The sequence below is a fragment of the Penicillium angulare genome (assembly GCF_028827245.1).
Source record: "Penicillium angulare strain IBT 27051 chromosome Unknown utg000009l_segment0_segment0, whole genome shotgun sequence".
Classification (NCBI taxonomy): Eukaryota; Fungi; Ascomycota; class Eurotiomycetes; order Eurotiales; family Aspergillaceae; genus Penicillium; species Penicillium angulare.
The window spans coordinates 1,294,752-1,314,504 of record NW_026623168.1 but is presented as its reverse complement, the minus strand read 5'-3'; the positions used below and the strand labels follow the sequence as shown (position 1 = coordinate 1,314,504).

Genomic DNA, 19,753 nt, shown 5'->3' with positions numbered 1-19,753 from the left:
TCATCGTTTATTCATCGCCGCCAGTGAAAGTGAACACTCCCTTTCCACTGCGGTAACCTCCCAGGGTCCCTTGTACACTCTCGGCCAGCTCTTCACCCTCTGATTTCCAGTTCCACTTGACATCGTCCACAGGAATGTCCTTGAACTTACCAGTGCGCGTCATCTGAAGCACATCCTTGATGGTATTCTCCTTCAGCTCGGGGTTCTTATCGCCCCACTTACTGACCCAGAATCCATCAAAGGCCAAGTTCTTAAAGATCAGCAGCCCAGATGGCAGAGCCACAGGCTGCTTGGACATGGCGCCGTAGGTCACCATATGGGAGTCTGGAGCCAAAGTCTTTGCAAGCGCAGTAGCATTCTTTCCACCAACGCAGTTCAATGCAAGACGGATAGGCTCTCGGCCTCCGCGGGTAGCCTCCTTAACCATGTCCCGGAAACCACCAGTAAGCATTTCCTCTTCGGTCACAACGACATTAGCACCGAGCTCTTTCAATTCCTGCTTCAGGGCCTCGGTCTCTTCGGGTGTCTTGCGCTGACGAACAATATTCAGCGTTTTGATACCCCACTCGCGGCCGAACTGGATGGAAGCACGTCCGACACCACTATTGGCACCATTTTGGATCATCCATTCCTCGCCCGCGCGCATCCAATCCCATTGGCAAAAGTCTCGCATCATACGGTAGGCAGTGACGGGATTGACACTGACAGTACCAATCTGTAGAGGTGTCAAGCCTTCCTTGTTCTCGATCCGGATAAGTTGCGACTCGTCTAGCTGCGCATGGGTACGCCAAGTACCCTGACCAGTCTTTTTCATAATGACCCAATCTCCCTTAGACAGATTCTTCACATTGCTGCCCGTTGAAATCACTTCGAATGCACCCTCGTTGCCACCAACAGCCGATGGTTCGGCTGTGCCAAGAGTCTGAAGGAAAGGAGGCTTGCTAGGGTATACGCCTTGGATCTGGTTCACATCGGCAGGGTTCATGGGCGCTGTCAAAAGGCGGAGGTTCACTTGTGAGCCATGCGGGGCGGAGATGGAGTGTTTGTGGAGGCTGGAATAGACATCGATGAGTTATGCTCATTGACCACAGAACAGAATGGCTTGAGATAAAGGATAAGGAGTGAGAGTTGACATACCTGAGGACATCCTTTGGCTCGCCATATTTAGAGTATACTAATGCCTTGGCTTGTGTATAACCGTAGACCGAGATTGACCGACGGCCTTGCATAGGAAGGGTAGAGCTAGCGCATTGAGCTTTGCCGGCCAGAAGAGCGGCACGCGCCGACCCAGACTGCCGAGCTCCATGGGCCGCAGCTTGAAACACTTTATGCGACAACATGGCGGATCTGTGGGGGTGTGAAAGTGTCGAAGGTGTAGGGAAAGAAGTTGTAGGAAAGAGGATTGCGGGAAAGCGGAGATGACGTCTTGCCTTACCCGGCGATTTTCACTCGGCCCGAAGGAACACGGCTATAGTATATATGACCTGAGCAAGACCATTCATTGCATTGTTATGCATTGTTCCGGCAAACTTTGACTCGACTCTTTATATGATGAAAATATTGAAAGTTTTTTTGATCAAGAGCTGTATATAGGGCCACTCGGTATTTAAACAAATAAGTGTGGGCTTCTTCACGAGATAGTCCTCGCTTATATGTTCTTCCAGTTGTTTGATTGAGCTATTGCAGATGTCTTTGAAACTTGAACTTGAGAAGTGAAATACATAGTGAGACAGTTAAGTTTTCATGAGCAAACTTTTCAGGTAAGGCAACCGAATAAAGAGAGTCTACTGCTTTAGATTACCAGTATCAATGACGAAGATATACACATGAACATGCTAAACATTGATTTATACATCAGTCAGTCAAATGGAATTCAAGTAATGCACAACAAACACCGGGAGACTAGAAGAGAGAATGAACTAAATTTATGACTCATTGATGGCGCAATTACGATTTAATATTCTTTATAAAACGATCTTGAAGTCATTATAGTACGTTGCTTGTATACAGATGTAGATGTAGACAGACCCGATAAGCGATAAGCGATAACGATAACGATAAGCAGAGGATTCTCCTCTCTGACTTCCTCAATGTCCAGGACTATTGACTACACTTCTACCTCCTAAATGTCCCTTCTACGTGAAGCAGAGAAATGCATCGCCAATCAGCAGGTGCATAGAGGTCTCAATGCATTCATAACACCCATACCCCGCGCGGGTCAATGGCTGGAGCGCGTGAAGGAGGCAGACCAACGTCGGGAGCAAGGTATGTCAATACATCACAACCAACCAAATTGACCCGGAAACACCTTAACTTACTGATAGAACTCTACTAGGGAGCTCCAAATCCCCCGTCGATGGTCGCCTAATCGCCATTAAGGATAATATTTGCACTCGCGATCTTCCGACCACTTGCGCCTCAGGAATCCTCGACAAGTTCAATAGCCCGTTCAATGCGACGGTAGTGGGTCAATTAGAAGATGCGGGAGCTATTGTAGCTGGGAAAACCAACTTGGATGAGTTTGGAATGGGTTCGAATTCCATTTATTCACGGTTTGGACCCGTGAAGAACGTGGGCCGCGACGGGCAAGAGTTCTCCGCGGGTGGAAGTTCGGGTGGAAGTGCCGTTGCGGTTGCAGCGGAGCAATGTTATGTGTATGTGCCAGACTGGATATCTGGGAATTAATCTAGATAAATGCTGATTGATCTTTGTTTAAGTGCCCTTGGGACAGATACGGGAGGTTCTGTTAGACTCCCAGCTGCATATACCGGAACAGTCGGGTTCAAGCCATCTTATGGCTTGATCTCTCGAAGGGGAGTGGTCGCCTATGCCAACTCTTTAGATACTGTTGGTATCATGGGTAGGACGACCTCCAGCGTTCGAGACGTCTTTTGTGCGTGTTAACCTTCCTCCAAAGCGGATTCAAAAAGCTAACACCCTAACAGCAATCCTTAATCGTTATGATGAGCATGATCCCACCAGCGTGTCAAATTCCTCTCGGAAACGAATTCTCTCGCACATTACGTCTCGATCAACCCCCAAACCACTACGAATCGGTGTACCAATAGAGTATAATATCGCAGAACTTTCGCCACTAGTCCGGAAGGCCTGGCTTAGGTCTCTGGCAGGTTTGCAAGCACAGGGACATACCATTCATCCCGTCTCTTTACCAGCCACAAAACATGCACTGTCAGCATATTACGTCCTTGCCCCAGCCGAAGCATCGTCAAACCTGGCTAAATATGATGGTGTACGCTACGGCACTCAAAGTGATGATCCTACCTACTCGAACACCCGAGGTAGTGGGTTTGGATCTGAAGTCCAACGGCGTATTCTTCTCGGAACATTCAGTTTGAGCGCCGATGCCATGGACAACTACTTTATACAGGCACAAAGGGTACGCCGATTAGTGCAACAGGACTTCAATGCTGTGTTTAATGCCATGCATCCTCTTGCTACTGCGAATGATCGGGATGCGGGCCATCCCAAGCCAGGCGATGTAGATGTTCTTGTGTGTCCTACCGCACCCTCACCTCCACCCTTGCTATCTGATATTACAAGCGCCTCTACTGGTTCCTCGCCATCGTCCTTGAATGCCTATGTCAGCGACGTTTTTACCGTGCCAGCCAGTCTGGCAGGTTTGCCCGCCATCTCTGTGCCAGTCACTCTGACCGAGTCTAGCCCGGACTCAAATAATGTCGATTCTGATGCTGGCCAAGTTGCCGGAATCCAGGTTATTGGTCAATACGGGGACGACGAGCTAGTGATGCAAGTTGGAGAGCTGCTGGAAGGTCAACGATTAAGCGGATGATCATAGGCTTATGTATTTTTTGTATAGTAAGAGCAATTGAAATATACCCAATGTTGAGCTGCAAGGCTGCATTTCTAGGCACAATTAAAGTGAATGCTTCTTAATACTAGATTATCTCCAGCTACGCCTTGCGAGGCATCGTATCTTTGGAAACTTGATTATAATTGAGAATATGGTATCAATATAATAAAAGCAAAACTGCCGGAACGCCTTGTCATTTCTCCTTGGCCTGGAAGACCAGCCATCAAATAAAAGCATCTTCAAGGTACAATAACACAGACTTGCGCTTTTTACATAAATATAAGAGTTATACCACCACGTCTCACGTCATCTCGACATCCTCATCTTGCTCAGGCGCTGGGGCATCCAAAGTTATCCTAGGCGTGCCAGCCGTTCCGACGCTCAAAGTATCTTCGCCAGCAGAGTTTCCTACCGGCACATCCCCATTAGCAGCCGGGGTAGGTTGGTTACTGTTTGCAGCTGAATCAGATGCGCCGGCAGCACCAGGGACAGATCCAGGGGTGGGAGCAGAACTAGCTCCATCTAGCGCAGCGCCAACGCCACCTTTCAGGACTTCCGAGCCTCCAACAGCACCAGATGCAGTGTCTAACTCTTCGGTGTTGTTATTGCCGATTACGTCGCCGTCGACGCCACTCCATGTGAACATGGCTTCAACCTCGTCCACGATATCGGCTACTAAATCTTCGACGATTTGATCGTTGAATCGGTCGCCAATAGCTTTGATGGGTTCCCCAGTTTCTGTTTGTTCGGGGGGGACCTACCCACCATGGACCTTCGAAGCGACATTCAACAGCACCGCCACCATAACAACTAACAGCTGGATAGTAGCCAATCATGCCATCATCGGCATTCTCACGCTCGCCGATTCCAAGATTGTTTGTGCCGTTGGCCAGTCGGCTTGCTGGAGGGAGAAAAGCATATAGATCTTTGAAGGGTGAACCCATTTTCACACCATTTTTGAAAATCGTGATACTAGAACCGGGTAATGTGCGGAGCGAGGCATCTTCGCTGTTATAGGGAGAAGGGGGCCCAAAGGTCGGGGTTTCCTTCAAATTGAAGGCATAGTCGCGAAGGTGTTTGGTAGAGAAGACATTGGACTGTTGCCAGCAGAAGTCGGATTTATAATGGAAAGGTATGCGATCTCGAATGATGTTGGTAGCAGTAGGGGTTCGTAACGTGGGGTCTGACCCATCACCATCTACTGTAGGGTCGTATGTTCCTTCGACGATCTTTTTGTGGAGAGATAGCGGAGGAAGGTTGATGAGCATGCCAATGACATCGCCTTCGTTGATAGCTTCACCCTTAGGAAAGAAGAATTCGCAGCGCATGCGATTAACAACTTCGCCATTCACATCCCGAATGCCGTATCCATAACAATCCACCCCAACATTAGCGTCAAGATCGGCTTCCCGTCGCGCAAATCCAAGTCTAACATGACCACGAGATCCAGTACCTGGAGGCGTACCCTGGAGAACGCCACTGATAACGCGTGCTTCGTAATAATAAGAGCCCTCACGAGCACATACATTTGCACGCGCTGTATGCCACGCATCGCTTGTAGTCACCGCCCTAGCGTCCTCTGAGAAGGAAATTGCAGCCGGAGAATCCTCGAAGCTGAAACGGGCATGATAAGGCCGAACGTCGGTTTGGCGGTATTTTATATGGGGAAATCCCGAGTCGGCAATGGCATAACTATAACGGAATCCATTCTTGTTGGTGAGTTTGTCGGTCACCTCATAAAATTCCCAGTTCTGGCCAAGGACCTCAGATGTCTTTCTAGCCACTTGAGTGAACTGGCGCGTTGGAGGCGGGTATAGATCGGAGGTACGAGGTTCCGCAAGAAGTAATGGGCGGAGAATGCTGAGATCTCCGCTTGGACGAGCTGTATTCACTGCCGTTGCACGTTTTTTGGGCGGAGGTGCACTTTCAGTATCTAGACCTTTCGCTTCTCGCTTTTTGCGACTGTCTCTTTTATTTCGCTTGGTACGCGCAGTATCTCCTTGGACAGATGCGTTACTGCCTGGCGCAGGAGAAGATCGTGGGTGCAAGTCGGAGAATGCGCCATTGAGTAGAGGCCCGCCGTTTGGGGGGATGATGGGAGAATTGATGTTTGAGGACGGTGCTGATGAGCCTGGAGCTTGATTGGACGCCATTACGCTTTATCATGGATTTTTTAGGATATTCGAGATCGTTCTGTTTATTGCTTCGAGCTAGTTTTTGTAAGGTTCGCGAGCATCTGAGAGTGAGGCAGGTAGTCAGCAAGGCAGCCATGTTGGTATTGATCGCCAAAAGCAGCCACTCAGATCCACTTGGATTGGTACCTGACAGTGGGAAAGCAGATATGGAAGCATGTTCATACCGGCGTCGCAACCAATATTATATAGGATTGCTATTCGAGCTCCGGTTGGTTGAGCCGTGCACCGAATGTGAAGACAATTCAAGAGCGTAAGTTTGGAATTGGATTAAACACAGCCACGCGTAATCGTACAGCTCTCAATCTGATCGACCCAAGCTCTGTTTTCATATGTTCAACAGGAACGACGAGCCACGTATCGGAGGTGGTAGCAACGCGAAGATCGAGAAAGCGACGCAATAAAGCGGCAGAAAAGTGTCCGATAGTCACAAGGCGGTGAACCTATTATAGAAGGCGGTGCTGGTGATAACCCTCCGCCTGGCAGAAAAAAAAATAACTACACACATTGTGCTGCCTCTCCCGGGTACTCAACGAACATTGACGGATTGTCCTGAGTTGCGATCTTGGGATTATACAAATCCGAAGACAGAAATCATTATGCCCAAGGCTACCAGCTCCCGTGCGGCCGCGGCCCGCCGCCATAACCCTCTAGCAGAGGATATCTCCTCTGCGGGGCAGTTGCGCACCCAAACTGGAAAGAAAGAAAAGCGACGAACCCAGGATGGCGAGGATGGTGAAGAAGCGCAACAGCAGCGCTTTATCGATGCCAAGATGTCCCGCAAGATTCTGCAGATTGGACAGGAATTGGCAGATGAGGATGCCGCTGAGCGAGAACTCACTAAGGGTGCTATGCAACCTAAATCCAATGCCGCTTTTGAATTTGATACCCGATTTGAAGAGGAGCCATTGTCGGACGACGAGAACTTCCAGAACGAGGAAGAATGGGTAGACGATGAGGTCGAGCAAGTGGTAAGAGCTTCAATATAAACCTCGCGGCTTCTTTATCTCAAATGCTAATAATAATACAGGAAGTTGATCCTAACGACCTTGATATGTTCAACAAATTCATGCCTGGCCACGAAGAAGACCCCATTTTCCACCCCAAAGACCCTGCGGCAGCCGGTCAAACGACAAATCTTGCGGACTTGATTTTGGAGAAGATTGCCGAGCATGAAGCTAAGCTGGCTGGTGAGACTGTTGGTGGGCCACATATTCAAGGTGGGGGAGATGCCGAGGATGCTGTTCAGATCCCGGCCAAGGCCATCGAAGTCTACGAGAAGTATGTGAACTATTCTGGACCATTCTAGCGGAACTAAACTAACCAAGCTACTATCTTTTAGGGTTGGAATGATTCTTTCTCGCTACAAGTCTGGCCCGCTCCCCAAGCCGTTCAAAATTCTTCCATCTGTGCCCAACTGGCCGACCCTCCTCGATATCACGCAGCCCGAGAGATGGACCGCCAATGCCGTCTACGCCGGTACTCGCATCTTCATCTCCTCCAAGCCACACGTAGCCCAGGAGTTCATCAACAGTGTGCTGCTGGAGCGTGTCCGCGAAGAGATCCACGAGACCAAGAAGGTTAACGTTCACACCTACAACGCCATGCGCAAGGCCCTTTACAAGCCGGCATGCTTCTTCAAGGGATTCCTTTTCCCTCTCGTTTCCGGCGGTACCTGTACCTTGCGCGAAGCTCACATCGTCTCCTCTGTGATTTCCCGTGTCTCGATTCCAGTACTTCACTCCGCTGCCGCCCTTCTCCGCATGTGCGACCTAGCCGCTGAGCAGTCCTTGCGATCCATAGAGAGCACAGGTTCAGTGAACACATTTATTCGTGTCTTCTTGGAAAAGAAATATGCCCTTCCCTACAAGGTCATTGATGCTCTTGTCTTCCACTTCATGCGCTTCCGTGCCGCCGACGGAGCGGAGGATAGTCTAATGGATGGAAGCTCCAAGGGATATAAGTTGCCCGTTCTATGGCACCAATCTCTCCTGGTCTTTGCGCAGCGATACCGAAACGATATCACCGAGGATCAGCGTGAAGCTCTTCTCGACCTGTTGCTGGTCCGGGGACACAAAGATATCGGACCTGAAGTTCGACGAGAGTTGCTCGCTGGTCGTGGTCGGGGAGTGGTTCTTCCTAACCCGGAGGCCCAGAGTGCTCTTGATGCGGGCGATGATACTATGGATGTGACTATGTAGATTTTCCCTTCTGTTTCTCTTTGCATATATTGCCTACGAACTTTTCATGAGCACGCGCACGGTTGGCGTTATGTTACTGTTTTCTGGGGGCTTGGATACCTTGAGAACATTCCAATGTTTGATGAATAAAAGTTGATTTTAATTCCTTCATAACACTTCAGTGTTTCCATTTCCCGTATTGAGTCCATGATCCGGACATTGTAGTATCCCAGATGAAACACTAAAATCGTTCTTCTGTAACGCGCAGATCAATTGAAATAGAATTTGCGCTAACTTGAACTTCAAGTTCCAACAGGATTGTATATCATTTTTCAGGGGATGTATAGGTTACAGTATGCAGGGTGAACGGAGTACCTGAACTGTGGGGATGATCGACTCTGTAGCAAGACGATCCAGCTCGGATATTGACCAATTGTGTACCAGATACAGTCTTTTGCCTCGGCCTCAGCTTAAGCTGAAATGACTTGTCCAGCTCGTCTGCGAGTGAATTAATACTATTGATGATCTTTTGTGCAACAGAACTCGTTGGATAGATATGTGTATACACATACACATACATATAGTTGCATACATTATAACCCTGTAGTAGTACGTATACAGGGATAAAATCACACCAATTATGATAATCCCCGGTGGATTATACTCCGTTTTCTCCATCAGTTCAAATGTTTCATGTGCCTGTAACGTTGGCGCACTCTCTACTCAATACGCCATCTTGCGAAGCCTAACTTAAAACCCCTCATTTATTCCTCATTTTTATTGTTCCGTGTCGTTCGAGAGCCTTCGGTAGGATTGACCCCGCTTCAATCTCGCAACTGCTAATTTATCTGCCGAATCATGGGGCGTTTCCCCTTTTCCATGCAGCATTCCAAAACCCACATCAAAGGTTCTCAGGGGTTAGACGGAGAATTAGAAAATGGCAAGTCCAGGCCTGGACTCCGTGCCCCGTCGGGGTGTTTATTAGGGAGCAGAGATACAGTAGTATGCGTACTCCGTATGGATTATATTTCCACATTTTGTAACCGAGCTTCACCGGACTCCTGGAATGCCCCGTTCAGATGTAGACTGTACGCATGTATTATTACATGGTCTCCCACTTTAAAGTCTGGATGTGCTGCGCCCGGATCCACTCGGTTCCCCCCCTGAAAGGCGAATGAATGACGATAGATGCCGCACGTCGCAGTCTAGTCTCCAAGATGGGTGACAGCCTCGACTGATGTACTTGCACAAGATGGCTGGTCGTGCGACTCGGAGGCCTGGGAAGTGGGTTTTTCCCTTGCGTTTTCAGCCCCAAAATGAAAACCCCCGAAGATCGGTGTGTTAGCACGGGAGACTATATGGATATGTATTACACTTTTAGGGGGGGGCCTTGGGGGCCTATCTGCAGACTAGAGTATGTGAGATTGAACGAAACGAGTATGGAAATAGGTGCGCAATACTGCAACATCCACATGTAGAGCAGTGTTCAGCCAAGCGGAAGTCAAGGGAGTCCCGGGGCTCCGTGCTCGACTGCCTAGACCCGCTTGAGTCAAACTATTCATAGCAATTGACTATAGTACATTAGGAGAGTGAGACTGACACGAAACAAACGAAACAAGTGGAATCCAGGGGCGCAGGGAAGAGACACGGAACTCGAGCTGTGATTGGTGGAAATGGTTGGGTCGGAGTAATTTATGTATCAGATGAGTCACGGGGCTGACGACGACACGGGACGGTACATGATAATCCAAGCTAAATTGTATGTTGGAACTAAGTATCCCCCCTCTTCCCACCGGGAATTCGCCCCTTTGTTTAGGTGTAATTAAGTGTAATTTTGGTAACCTTGGTATTCCCCTATGAAAGGGAGGATGAGCCACGCTGGCCTCTACTTAAACCAGCTTCCTTCCCGCTTGCAGTCTTTCCTCTCCAAAGGAAACACCTGGCCTCTTGCGCTGACTCACCCCTTCTCTCTCCCGATTGGTCTCCGATGCCCATGATGACACTGTGGTCTTGAGTGTGTGGTCATCTGAACTCCCTTTTAAGGATAATCCACTTTCATATATCCCCCGCCATTAGAAAGGCATACCCACACATACAGCAACGAGATCATGACGGAAACCACTATCAATCCGCTGGATTTACCAGCGTCTCCTTCTTCGGACATCTTCACGGTCTCCCCCGCAGACACAAATCTGGACTCTCCGGAGCCGGAGACCCTTGACGAAGAGGATGAGAAGAAGCCATCAAAGAAGAGAAAGTCATGGGGCCAGGAACTTCCAGTCCCGAAGACAAATCTCCCTCCACGGTATGTTGATTGTTCTGATGATGTAGATGATCCATATTTAAATTATGGGTCACTTGCGAGATTCCAAATAAAGACCACGACTAACCAGATTTCCATCTTATAGAAAACGTGCCAAGACAGATGATGAGAAAGAACAACGACGTATCGAGCGAGTTCTCCGAAATCGCGCCGCCGCTCAAACATCACGCGAGCGCAAGAGACTCGAAATGGAGAAGCTGGAGACTGAAAAGATCCGCATGGAACAACAAAATCAGTTCCTGCTGTCACGATTAACACAGATGGAGGTCGAGAACAACCGGTTATCAAAACAAGTAGCCCAGTTGTCCGCCGAAGTCCGTGGCTCTCGCAGTGTCACCCCCAAGGCTGGTTCCCCAGTCAATGTCACCTCCGAATCCCCCACTCTCACTCCTACCTTGTTCAAGCAAGAAGGGGGCGATGAATTCGCCATGGATCGTATCCCGTTCCCTACCCCTTCCGCCGAGTTCTCCCCTACCCTCAAGCCTTCCACTCTGGCTGAAGCCTCCGACGCGACACAACATCCTGCAGCGGTGTTGTGTGACCTGCAGTGTCGGTCGGTGGCCTCGAAGGAGCTGGAAGCGCCCTCCCTCTCTTCGACCTCGGATCCGAGATCGAAACTCCAACTGCAAATGACATTGCAGCTCCTCTTTCTGACGATGACTTCCGCCGCCTATTCAAGTGTGATTCACCCGATGAGTCAAATCCTTCATTCCCTGAAGACGGGTTTGCCTTTGGCGTTCTCGACGGAGGAGATCTATCAGCATTTTCCTTTGATTCTATGGTTGATTTCGGCCCCGAGTCTGTCGCCCTCGAAGGCGTCGACCCGACCAGTCTTTCGGATGAAGCTTCTTACCAGACTACTAGCGTGCAGCCCAGCCTTGGCGCGTCCACTTCGCGATGCGACGGGCAGAGCATTGCAGCTAGCGGTTAGTGAGCAGTTTTCCCCGCAGACCGAGTCGATCGACGCCCCGGAGGGTCGACCGCGGTGGGTATCGTTGTTAACCTTGATCTGGGCAATCGATCGTCTCGACCAATCTCGACAACAATCCCGACGGACAGTCACCATGACTACGAAATCCGGCCGGCGACGCAGTTACGGAAAGAGAATTCATCAACGGAGTACACGGAGTTCCTGGAGTTCGAAGACAAGCGAGACCATGACGTCTCTGCTGATGGGCAAGCAACTTTGAGGACAAGGGTTCAATGTTTTTTTTATTTTATTATGATCATTATCATCATCCCAATGTTTTATTTGGCTGTATACTAGTTGTGTTTTGATAACCAACAAACAAGAAGTCGACTGGCTTTTCCAACATTCATTTCTGATCTTATCCACCGTAAACAGTAATTGTCTCATAATATGCAACTTCAATAAGCACATCACTACATAGCACTCCGTCGTAGTTATTGGTATTTCTGTTATAGTGCCCAAGTGGTGAGTGCTGGAATGTTTACCCGGCTATGGCAATTATGTTGCCTATTATCGCCACCCACATACCAGTTATCCCATCAAACACATTGTAGAAGCCTAAAGATGTATCCTTTGAATCATCATACTGTACAGTAAATATCAATAAATCATGAGTGTCAAATCCCGTCGCTAAAATGTGACGAGACTAAGAATGCACTGAATGCGGTCAGTGACGTTTGCCACGCGCCAAATCCTCCGCCCCTCTCCAACTGGCTTCTCCAGACCAGAACTCTCCTCATCCCTCATATCTCTCTAACCCTTCACCTAAATTACTCACACAGTACCAAACACAATGGTTCGCAAGGACCCTATATTCGAGGCCCGCACGAATGTCAAGGTAAGTTGACAGTTTCATTCATCCCCGCACCGCTTCCCCTCCATGCATACGCACCCGCACTCACATGGCGATCACCTGAATCCCAAGTCCAAATATATGTCCAAATTCACAAAGATGATATTTATTTATATATACTAACCCATAACCTCCAGCTTCACTCCAACCGCCTAAAGAAAGAAGCCGCCCGCGCAGAAGCAACCTTCAAATCCGAAAAAGCCAAAGCAGACAAAGCAGTGAAGAACCGCGAATTCCAAATCGCGCGCATCCACGCCGGCTCCGCGATCCGCGAAAAGAAACGCCAAGTAACACTAAAATCCGAAGCAGCCCGCGCCGATGTAATTATCAACGAACTAAAAGCCGCCCAAAGCACCCGTGACACATCTCGAACTCTTGCGCTCGCCTCACGCGGTCTAGACGCCGCGTCTAAGAGCGTGAATCTCGAACATCTAATGGCGCATGCGAACAATTTCCTGGCCCGATCAGAAGACTTTAAGATTGCTAGTTCTGCAATTGAGGATGTTGCGCAGGGAGTGTCGATGCAGGAGTATGGAGCTGAGGGGGAGTCGGAGGTTGATCGGTTGATGGAGCAGTTGGCGGATGATGCGGGAGTTGATATGCGGATGGCGTTGGAGGCTGATAAGGCGCCCGAGGCGGAGGTTAAGGAGCAGGCGCAGCCTGTTAAAGCGGATGCAGAGGTGGAGGATGGGTTGAGTGCGAGATTGCAGGCTTTACGGGCAATAAACTAGGCTATAGGCGGACTGTCTGGGCTGTCTAGTAGTAGTGCTGGTTGTATCTTGTATATGATACCTGGGGAGATTATCACCCTGTCTCTGCTTCGCCGTTGAGATCTACGCCATCTTGTTGTCTCTTTCTTTCCTTGTTCTTCTGTTTCCTGATCACATGCATCCAGTTCCTCTTGCTAGATTGAGGCAACTGGCAATGGCTTGGCAGATTGATTGACTCAGAGCCTTGTCACCTCCATCCTTTATTTATTTCATTACGAAGTTACGTCCAATGCCTGAACAAACTTTTCACCTTTTTCATATTCAGAATTCATCTTTTTCAATATCTTGTACGTGACTTATTCTGGGCTCACTGTGGGGATGTAGTATTGTAGTATTTGCGGCTCTGCGTTGATATCCACGTGAATGGACTTTGATTTACGGCCGAGTCCCGTGACAAAGTAACAACTCATATTAACTAAGTTATGCCCTCGGAACTTTGTATAATCCTGCTTTCATGCTAAAAATGGCCCGAAAATGACGCTAAACTACACACTGAAAATGCCAAGATGCGAGATCCAATCACCTTGGCCCCATCGTCGGCTCGGTGAACCCCCGGAGCTAGTGCCGTTTGCCTCTGTTCAGGGTCCAAGCAACATCAACAGTGGCTGAATATTCCAAGGTTTGCAGTATCCAGATGCTTTTCTCTATTTCTCTGCAGTGGAATATTTTCATATTATACCATTCCAGCATGTGTTTCTAGCACAATGTCTATGGGAGTAGAGTATACTGCAATATACTTTCTTCCTTCCATCTCAATATTAATCATTTCTACTACATCCTCGCAGACCCCTAATCTCCTAAGCGAGCCCAGACTCCAATCTCGCAAAGCCTAAAACCCAAACTAAGTCTAAACCCAGACCCTGCTTTCAGGACGCAACGCGCTAAACCAATCAAATTCCCCAAATATGAGAAAAGAGGCGTTCCTAGTCCCAATTGAGGCTCTCTAGTATCCAAAGGCGCATTGATTCGCCCCCAAAGATAGCTTCTGTAGCGCCATGGGCAAACTTGGCTCATTTGGCTGATTCCTTCAAATACCACCATGCACCATGAGGCTGTTTTTTGATTTTTCTACACTCGTCTTTCGTTTTTAATCCCATAAGGGCCATTGCCAATAATGGCGCCTTCACATTCGTTTAATATTTTGTCGCTCGTTTTGACTATTTTACTTCTACCATTTACATGGGCTAGACCATGGATCGTCACCGAGGCCTATGAACAGGTCCGTGTGACTGAGTATGATTATTACTATGAAACCGAAGATCCGACAATCACCACTTCTATTCAGGAGATCCAACCAACAATATCTCCACTTCCAGAAGCCTTGTCCACTATTACTTCTATCGACAGCTCTTCCGATGTGACTATCATCCAAAAACTCTACCCAACCAGCGTCGGCACTCCAGTGTATTATAACTACTACGACGACGACACCGATGAATATCACTATACCGTCTACGTGGTGAATATCACCTACACCGCGCCAACATCATGTTCATCCGACTGGACGACCACATCAGCTGTCCCTGTCTACCCACCAGATGGAGTGGAGAGTCTTCTCCCAACAACCGCCAGATCAACCTCAGTATCAGTCGATGACTCGGAGCCTTTCTCACCAACAACCTACACCTACGACTACATCTTTGTTGAACCTACCCAAGTCCCATCCGATACATACAGCTACCTCAGCTCAGAATATTACCCAGCGACAATGGAAGATACCTGCGGTTACCCATATAACAGTGACAGCAGTAGCAGCAGCAGCAGCAGCAGCAGCAACAGCGACTGTACGTACTACTATGGCTGCAGTGGATACTGGGACGAATCAGACAACTGGTGGTTCGACTCATACTGGATGGGCATCTCCCCCTTCGCACTAGTAATGATCCTAACCTTCGGCTGGATCGGTATCTGGTTAATTGCCGGCTTCATCGAAGCATGGGTACGTTTCCGCCGCCTGATGCTAGGCTGGCAAACGCGACGCGGTCTCCCACTCTGTTGGGCATTTACCATTCTCCCCTTGACACTTCTGTTCATCATCGCATGGCGGAAGGGCTTCCGTCCCCGAAGCCAAGCAGATGCCGCAGAACTGCGCAAGCAGTGGGATAGCTATAGATTTGGGAAGAAGCTGAAGTTGTTCTTTGTTTGGGGATTCCGGTATAAGTACCCGACTGTGCTGGGTGAGGCTCCAATGCCGGTGAATATGCGGACAAGACCTAGCAAGAAGCCGGGTGATGTTGATTGGAAGCAGCCTCGTGAGTCGTTGTTGAGTCCTCCTCAGCCTATGGTGCAGGTTGAGGCTTCGGGGGCGTTGAATGGGCAACGTGAGGTACCTAGGGAGGGGCTTTCTGAGGGACCTTCTGCAGGACCCTCTGCGGGACACCTGGGGTCTGAGGGACAACCGGAAGCACACTCCGAGGCTCACTCCGAAGGGCAGCCTGCTGTTCGCCCTGCTGGTGATTCTGATGACATCGGTCGGGCTGCATGATCAGACTGCTAATGGTAGACATATGTGTGCCAGATTTATTGGCGGTACTTAGTTGATGATGAGACTATTCATGTTGCAGCTGAAACCGATCATTTATTGTATTTCCAAAAATTGGCGTATATGCCATGTTAATAAAATATGACCCTTAGATATGTGCTCAGCCAGGACTTTCCTGGATACATACATAATCAATACCCTTTGAGCTTTACCAACTTGAATCTGACGAAGAATTTTGAATAGTAAATGCCCTTGTAACCTTGGAAGGCAGATCTGGCCCCTGGGCGATAATTTGCCGATCGCAAGGTCAATTTGTATACAAATAAAAAAAGTCAACATGTCGACAATTCTCTCTTTCTCAAGGAAAAGATTACAATCGTAATGGATCAAAAAAACGAAAGGACAAAAAAAGATATCTCAGGTTATTTTTAGGAATAGCCGAACGCGGGGGTCGAACCCGCAACCTTGAGATTAAGAGTCTCACGCTCTACCGATTGAGCTAGCCCGGCAGGGCTTGTTGAAGGGCGAGCGGATTATGGCACTATAACCCAGAGCAAACTTAACTTCCTTCTCCTCTCCACATCCGATTACCCGATAACCAATGCCAATGCCAATGCCAGTGAGGGGGATACGCGTGTAATTGTATACGTACATCCCCATACTCCCTTGGTGGCAGCACACCCATGGAGGCCGAGTCGGTAAGGTCCACTCCCAGCCAACATGGAAAACAGCCTGCGTGTCTGAATTGTCGCCGGAGTAAGATCCGTTGCAACAGGCCGACGGACCATGAGCGCTGTGAGAAATGCCGGGCCAGCGATGTCGATTGTATTGTACCAAGTCATCATCTTGGCCGCCAGAAGGGCGTGAAGAAGTATGTTTGATCAAACCGAGTGTCCGATCTCCAATGCCATAAAGGATTTTACTGATTACTTTCCCTTCCCTCCTAGCAAACGCAAGGGATTAGAGAAAGCCATCCACCAAATTGAACAGGCTATCAAAAGGCCGAAAGTGGACTCTGCTGATCCTGATGATGCTCAGAAAGCCATAACGGGCTTACAAGAGCTTCTCACTCAATTCCAGGGGCAATTACAGAGCGAGTCGGACAGTTTCCTAGATAGCCGGGGACGAGCGGGGAACCTGCCGTCTCCGCGCGACGCTAATGCAGATGAAAGTCTTGCTCTTGATGATGCCGAGAATCCCTTGCAGCTTCTTGCGCGCGCATCAGATCTGCAACTATCGCCGACTGGCGTGCGCAGGACACAAAAGTCTCCGCAGCCGACGTTAGTGACGCCGTCAACGCAGGAGATTAGCACCGTGGATTCTGGTGCGAGATCTTTTTTTGTACCTACGACGGCTTACTTGGATATTGGATCGGATCTTGACCCCGTTGATTTGGGGTTGGTTACTTTTGACGAGTCGGAGTCATTATTCTCATTGTGAGTAGCCAATCACAAGTTGCACTGAATTTATCTGCTAATACCTTGGCCAGCTTTTATCAAAATCTTGCTCATACAAGATGGGGACTAGATCCCCTAGTGCACACCGCAAGCTTTGTGCGCGCTCAGTCTGCCTTTTTGTTCACTTCGATTCTTGCTGCCGCGGCTTTGTTCTTACCCTCCGCTGCAGCTTTATCGAAGCGACTGGGCAGGCATTGCAAATGGCTAACAAAGCAGGTGATGATACGTCGGCATCGATCTGTGGAAATAGTACTCGCTTTCATGGTCAATGTACCATGGATGCCACCTGGAGAACGACTGGGTGACGATGACACATGTTCATATATTGCTATGGCGCTAACTGTGGCGTTGGATTTATCTTTGAATAAGATCGTCACGCCGTCATCGAGTTTTGATCGGGATATTTTGAGTCGCCTTGCTCGGGCTGATTGTATTGATGCAAAGAGAGCATTGCATATGGATGGGTTTCATGACGTTGACCCTGACTCTCAGTGGGGACGTCGACTATTACGGAGACGCGAGAGGACATGGATTGCCTTATTTGTTGTTGAAAGAGGGTAAGATTTTCTTTACATGATCCTATATTGGTTTGCTGTGTCTAATCTATGATCTAGCGTTTGCCTTGCGCGCGGCAGAAGTTATACAGTGCCTCCAGCGGCGCTTCTCGAGCATTGTGATCTATGGCATCACTCAGATATTGCAGATCGACGGGATGGCCCAATGAATTCAATGGCTATTCTACGAAGAGATCTTGTACGTATTGCAAGGGGATGAAGAGATCACTATAACCTGCTGACAAGCTCAGGATGGACTATTTCGAAAAGTTAAGTCGAGCTGTGATAGCTATCGAGTTGTTGATACCGGATCTGAGGCCGCACAATCGTATGTTGACATGATAAAAACGATCCACTCAACTAATCTGACAACTGGCTTAGGATCAAATCAACTATTGAAAATTTCTATGAAAACTGGTATAACACTTGGGCGTTGGCGATCAGCGAAGGTGGAGGTAAGACAAAGCATCATCATTATTATCCAGCAAACTGCTCACGAGAATCCAGCCCGTTCCCTTCCGCCTTATGTTGAGATTCTAGTGACACACACCCAGCTATCAACATATGGCGGTGTCATCAATCACCCTACAGCGCCACTCGAAGTGAAGCGCTTCTTCCGCGCAGCCAGTCTCTCCGCTGCACTCAACGTTCTCCGGGCCGCTATCCAAGGCGAAGTCCGGTTAAAGTCCATGCCCAATAATACCGTTATCATGATCTCCTTCGCTGCCTGCTCTGCACTTAGCCTAAGCATCACGCCTGGCGATAGCAGATCCAGCCTAGCACCAAGTGTGCGAACCCTCATCGAAGAAACCGCCGGAGTTCTCGAACGAATCGGTGCAACACCAACCCATCGGAATGGCAGTTCAGTTCTATACGGGCGCTTTCTACGAGAACTCATCCGGCGAAAGCCTAACATTTCCAACATCCAACCTGGAAGACATCTAGATCACCCCGATTCGATACTTTCATCCACGCTAGACCAAGGTACTTCTTTACCAGTAACCCAGCCTGATCTCTCGACGGATATCTGGACCGAGCCTATGCAATTCTCCGCCATGTCAGACGACCAAATCATTGATGCGGTTAATCGAGCTGGAAGTGCGTTTGGAGCATCGATTCCTGATGTGTCTGTGGATGATATGTTGAGCTGGGATTGGCTTGATTTTGCCAATACTGACTTTGGGCTATAGCGCAGCTAATGAGCGACGTATGCATTATTGCCATCTGTATATACTTCACTAAAACATAAATAATACATGCGTCGCGATAAATAGGCACTCCGAAAGACATTCAATTCCATTTGGTTCTTTTCATTTTCGGCTTGCCCATGTTTTTTTTTTTTTTCATACTTTCAGCCTCAAAGGGCACATAATAAGCCACGCTAGGCCATTCTCTAATCCAGATAGAGCCTCTATGACAACAGAAAGCCATTCTGGTATGCAGTAGAGCTCTTGGAGCCCCAACAAAACTCCGAGGGAAAGCAAAAATGCATAATCGACGATCGGAAGAGGCCAAAATAGCCCAGAACGGATCAGAAAACCCCAATAAAAACAACAAAGAGATCAAATCGTGGGCTTTAGCTCCTCCGCACTTCAAGAACAATTCAGCGACCGCACCGGAATCAAAACTAGACGCCGAACCTTAACCCACCCATCCAACATCCACAAACCCCCCACGAGGAACAGATTCATTCGTCCGGGGAAAGAAGCTATGACAAGACTGGGCTAAGCCCCAGAATTCCGGGGAAAAGCGGAGACAAAAAGGGTCCATGCGCTCGGGCCCAGATGTGGGAACCGAAGGGGGAAAAACCTCGCGTCAGCTCCTTTTTCCTTGCTCTGATAAGACAAGACCTGCACAAACTCGCAGCTATAGCCTCGTGCAAGATACGTGTCAGAAGACTGAAGTATTAGTCTGAATTATAGCCTGGTCATGGAGCCAAAGGCAGGGATTATGGAGTTGGAGGAGTCAAAGAACCATGTTGAACAAGGGAGTCGCTTTGGGGATCTTGCGGAGCAGCAGAAGTTAACGCGGAGCTTGTTGTTGAAGTTGGATTTTCGGTAATTACCTCTCAACTTTCACAATCTATGAGTTCTGGAATGAGTATGAGCTAACGTGATTTGATGCTAGAATCCTGCCCACA

General features: G+C 48.7%; 9 protein-coding genes across 9 annotated transcripts; 7 read left to right on the top strand and 2 right to left on the bottom strand.

Moving 5' to 3' along the window:
• Positions 1-7: 7 nt before the first annotated feature.
• Positions 8-1,340, bottom strand: N7478_012054 (enoyl-[acyl-carrier-protein] reductase; the record flags this gene model as incomplete). Its single annotated transcript, XM_056928268.1, has 2 exons — positions 8-1,052; positions 1,138-1,340. 2 exons carry the CDS (start codon positions 1,338-1,340, stop codon positions 8-10), a joined length of 1,248 nt encoding a protein of 415 aa, XP_056773995.1.
• A 786-nt stretch (positions 1,341-2,126) lies between these two features.
• On the top strand, positions 2,127-3,811 carry N7478_012053 (glutamyl-tRNA(Gln) amidotransferase subunit HER2; the record flags this gene model as incomplete). The annotated part of the gene is made up of 4 exons (XM_056928267.1): positions 2,127-2,265; positions 2,336-2,654; positions 2,718-2,893; positions 2,946-3,811. The coding sequence occupies 4 exons, from the start codon at positions 2,127-2,129 to the stop codon at positions 3,809-3,811; spliced, it is 1,500 nt and encodes a 499-aa protein (XP_056773994.1).
• A 322-nt stretch (positions 3,812-4,133) lies between these two features.
• Positions 4,134-5,985, bottom strand: N7478_012052 (SPRY domain-containing protein; the record flags this gene model as incomplete). The annotated part of the gene is made up of 2 exons (XM_056928266.1): positions 4,134-4,589; positions 4,648-5,985. 2 exons carry the CDS (start codon positions 5,983-5,985, stop codon positions 4,134-4,136), a joined length of 1,794 nt encoding a protein of 597 aa, XP_056773993.1.
• Positions 5,986-6,101: 116 nt separating this feature from the next.
• N7478_012051 (uncharacterized protein) lies at positions 6,102-6,428 on the top strand (the record flags this gene model as incomplete). Its single annotated transcript, XM_056928265.1, has 2 exons — positions 6,102-6,277; positions 6,368-6,428. 2 exons carry the CDS (start codon positions 6,102-6,104, stop codon positions 6,426-6,428), a joined length of 237 nt encoding a protein of 78 aa, XP_056773992.1.
• A 195-nt stretch (positions 6,429-6,623) lies between these two features.
• N7478_012050 (snoRNA-binding rRNA-processing protein ENP1) lies at positions 6,624-8,225 on the top strand (the record flags this gene model as incomplete). Its single annotated transcript, XM_056928264.1, has 3 exons — positions 6,624-6,995; positions 7,055-7,305; positions 7,367-8,225. 3 exons carry the CDS (start codon positions 6,624-6,626, stop codon positions 8,223-8,225), a joined length of 1,482 nt encoding a protein of 493 aa, XP_056773991.1.
• A 2,087-nt stretch (positions 8,226-10,312) lies between these two features.
• hacA (transcription factor HAC1) lies at positions 10,313-11,717 on the top strand (the record flags this gene model as incomplete). The annotated part of the gene is made up of 2 exons (XM_056928263.1): positions 10,313-10,509; positions 10,613-11,717. The coding sequence occupies 2 exons, from the start codon at positions 10,313-10,315 to the stop codon at positions 11,715-11,717; spliced, it is 1,302 nt and encodes a 433-aa protein (XP_056773990.1).
• A 573-nt stretch (positions 11,718-12,290) lies between these two features.
• N7478_012048 (putative SNF7 family protein Fti1/Did2) lies at positions 12,291-13,081 on the top strand (the record flags this gene model as incomplete). Its single annotated transcript, XM_056928262.1, has 2 exons — positions 12,291-12,335; positions 12,488-13,081. The coding sequence occupies 2 exons, from the start codon at positions 12,291-12,293 to the stop codon at positions 13,079-13,081; spliced, it is 639 nt and encodes a 212-aa protein (XP_056773989.1).
• Positions 13,082-14,234: 1,153 nt separating this feature from the next.
• Positions 14,235-15,605, top strand: N7478_012047 (uncharacterized protein; the record flags this gene model as incomplete). Its single annotated transcript, XM_056928261.1, has 1 exon — positions 14,235-15,605. The coding sequence occupies one exon, from the start codon at positions 14,235-14,237 to the stop codon at positions 15,603-15,605; it is 1,371 nt and encodes a 456-aa protein (XP_056773988.1).
• An 870-nt stretch (positions 15,606-16,475) lies between these two features.
• On the top strand, positions 16,476-18,803 carry N7478_012046 (fungal specific transcription factor domain-containing protein; the record flags this gene model as incomplete). Its single annotated transcript, XM_056928260.1, has 6 exons — positions 16,476-17,038; positions 17,092-17,616; positions 17,674-17,812; positions 17,865-17,941; positions 17,995-18,068; positions 18,121-18,803. The coding sequence occupies 6 exons, from the start codon at positions 16,476-16,478 to the stop codon at positions 18,801-18,803; spliced, it is 2,061 nt and encodes a 686-aa protein (XP_056773987.1).
• Positions 18,804-19,753: the final 950 nt, after the last annotated feature.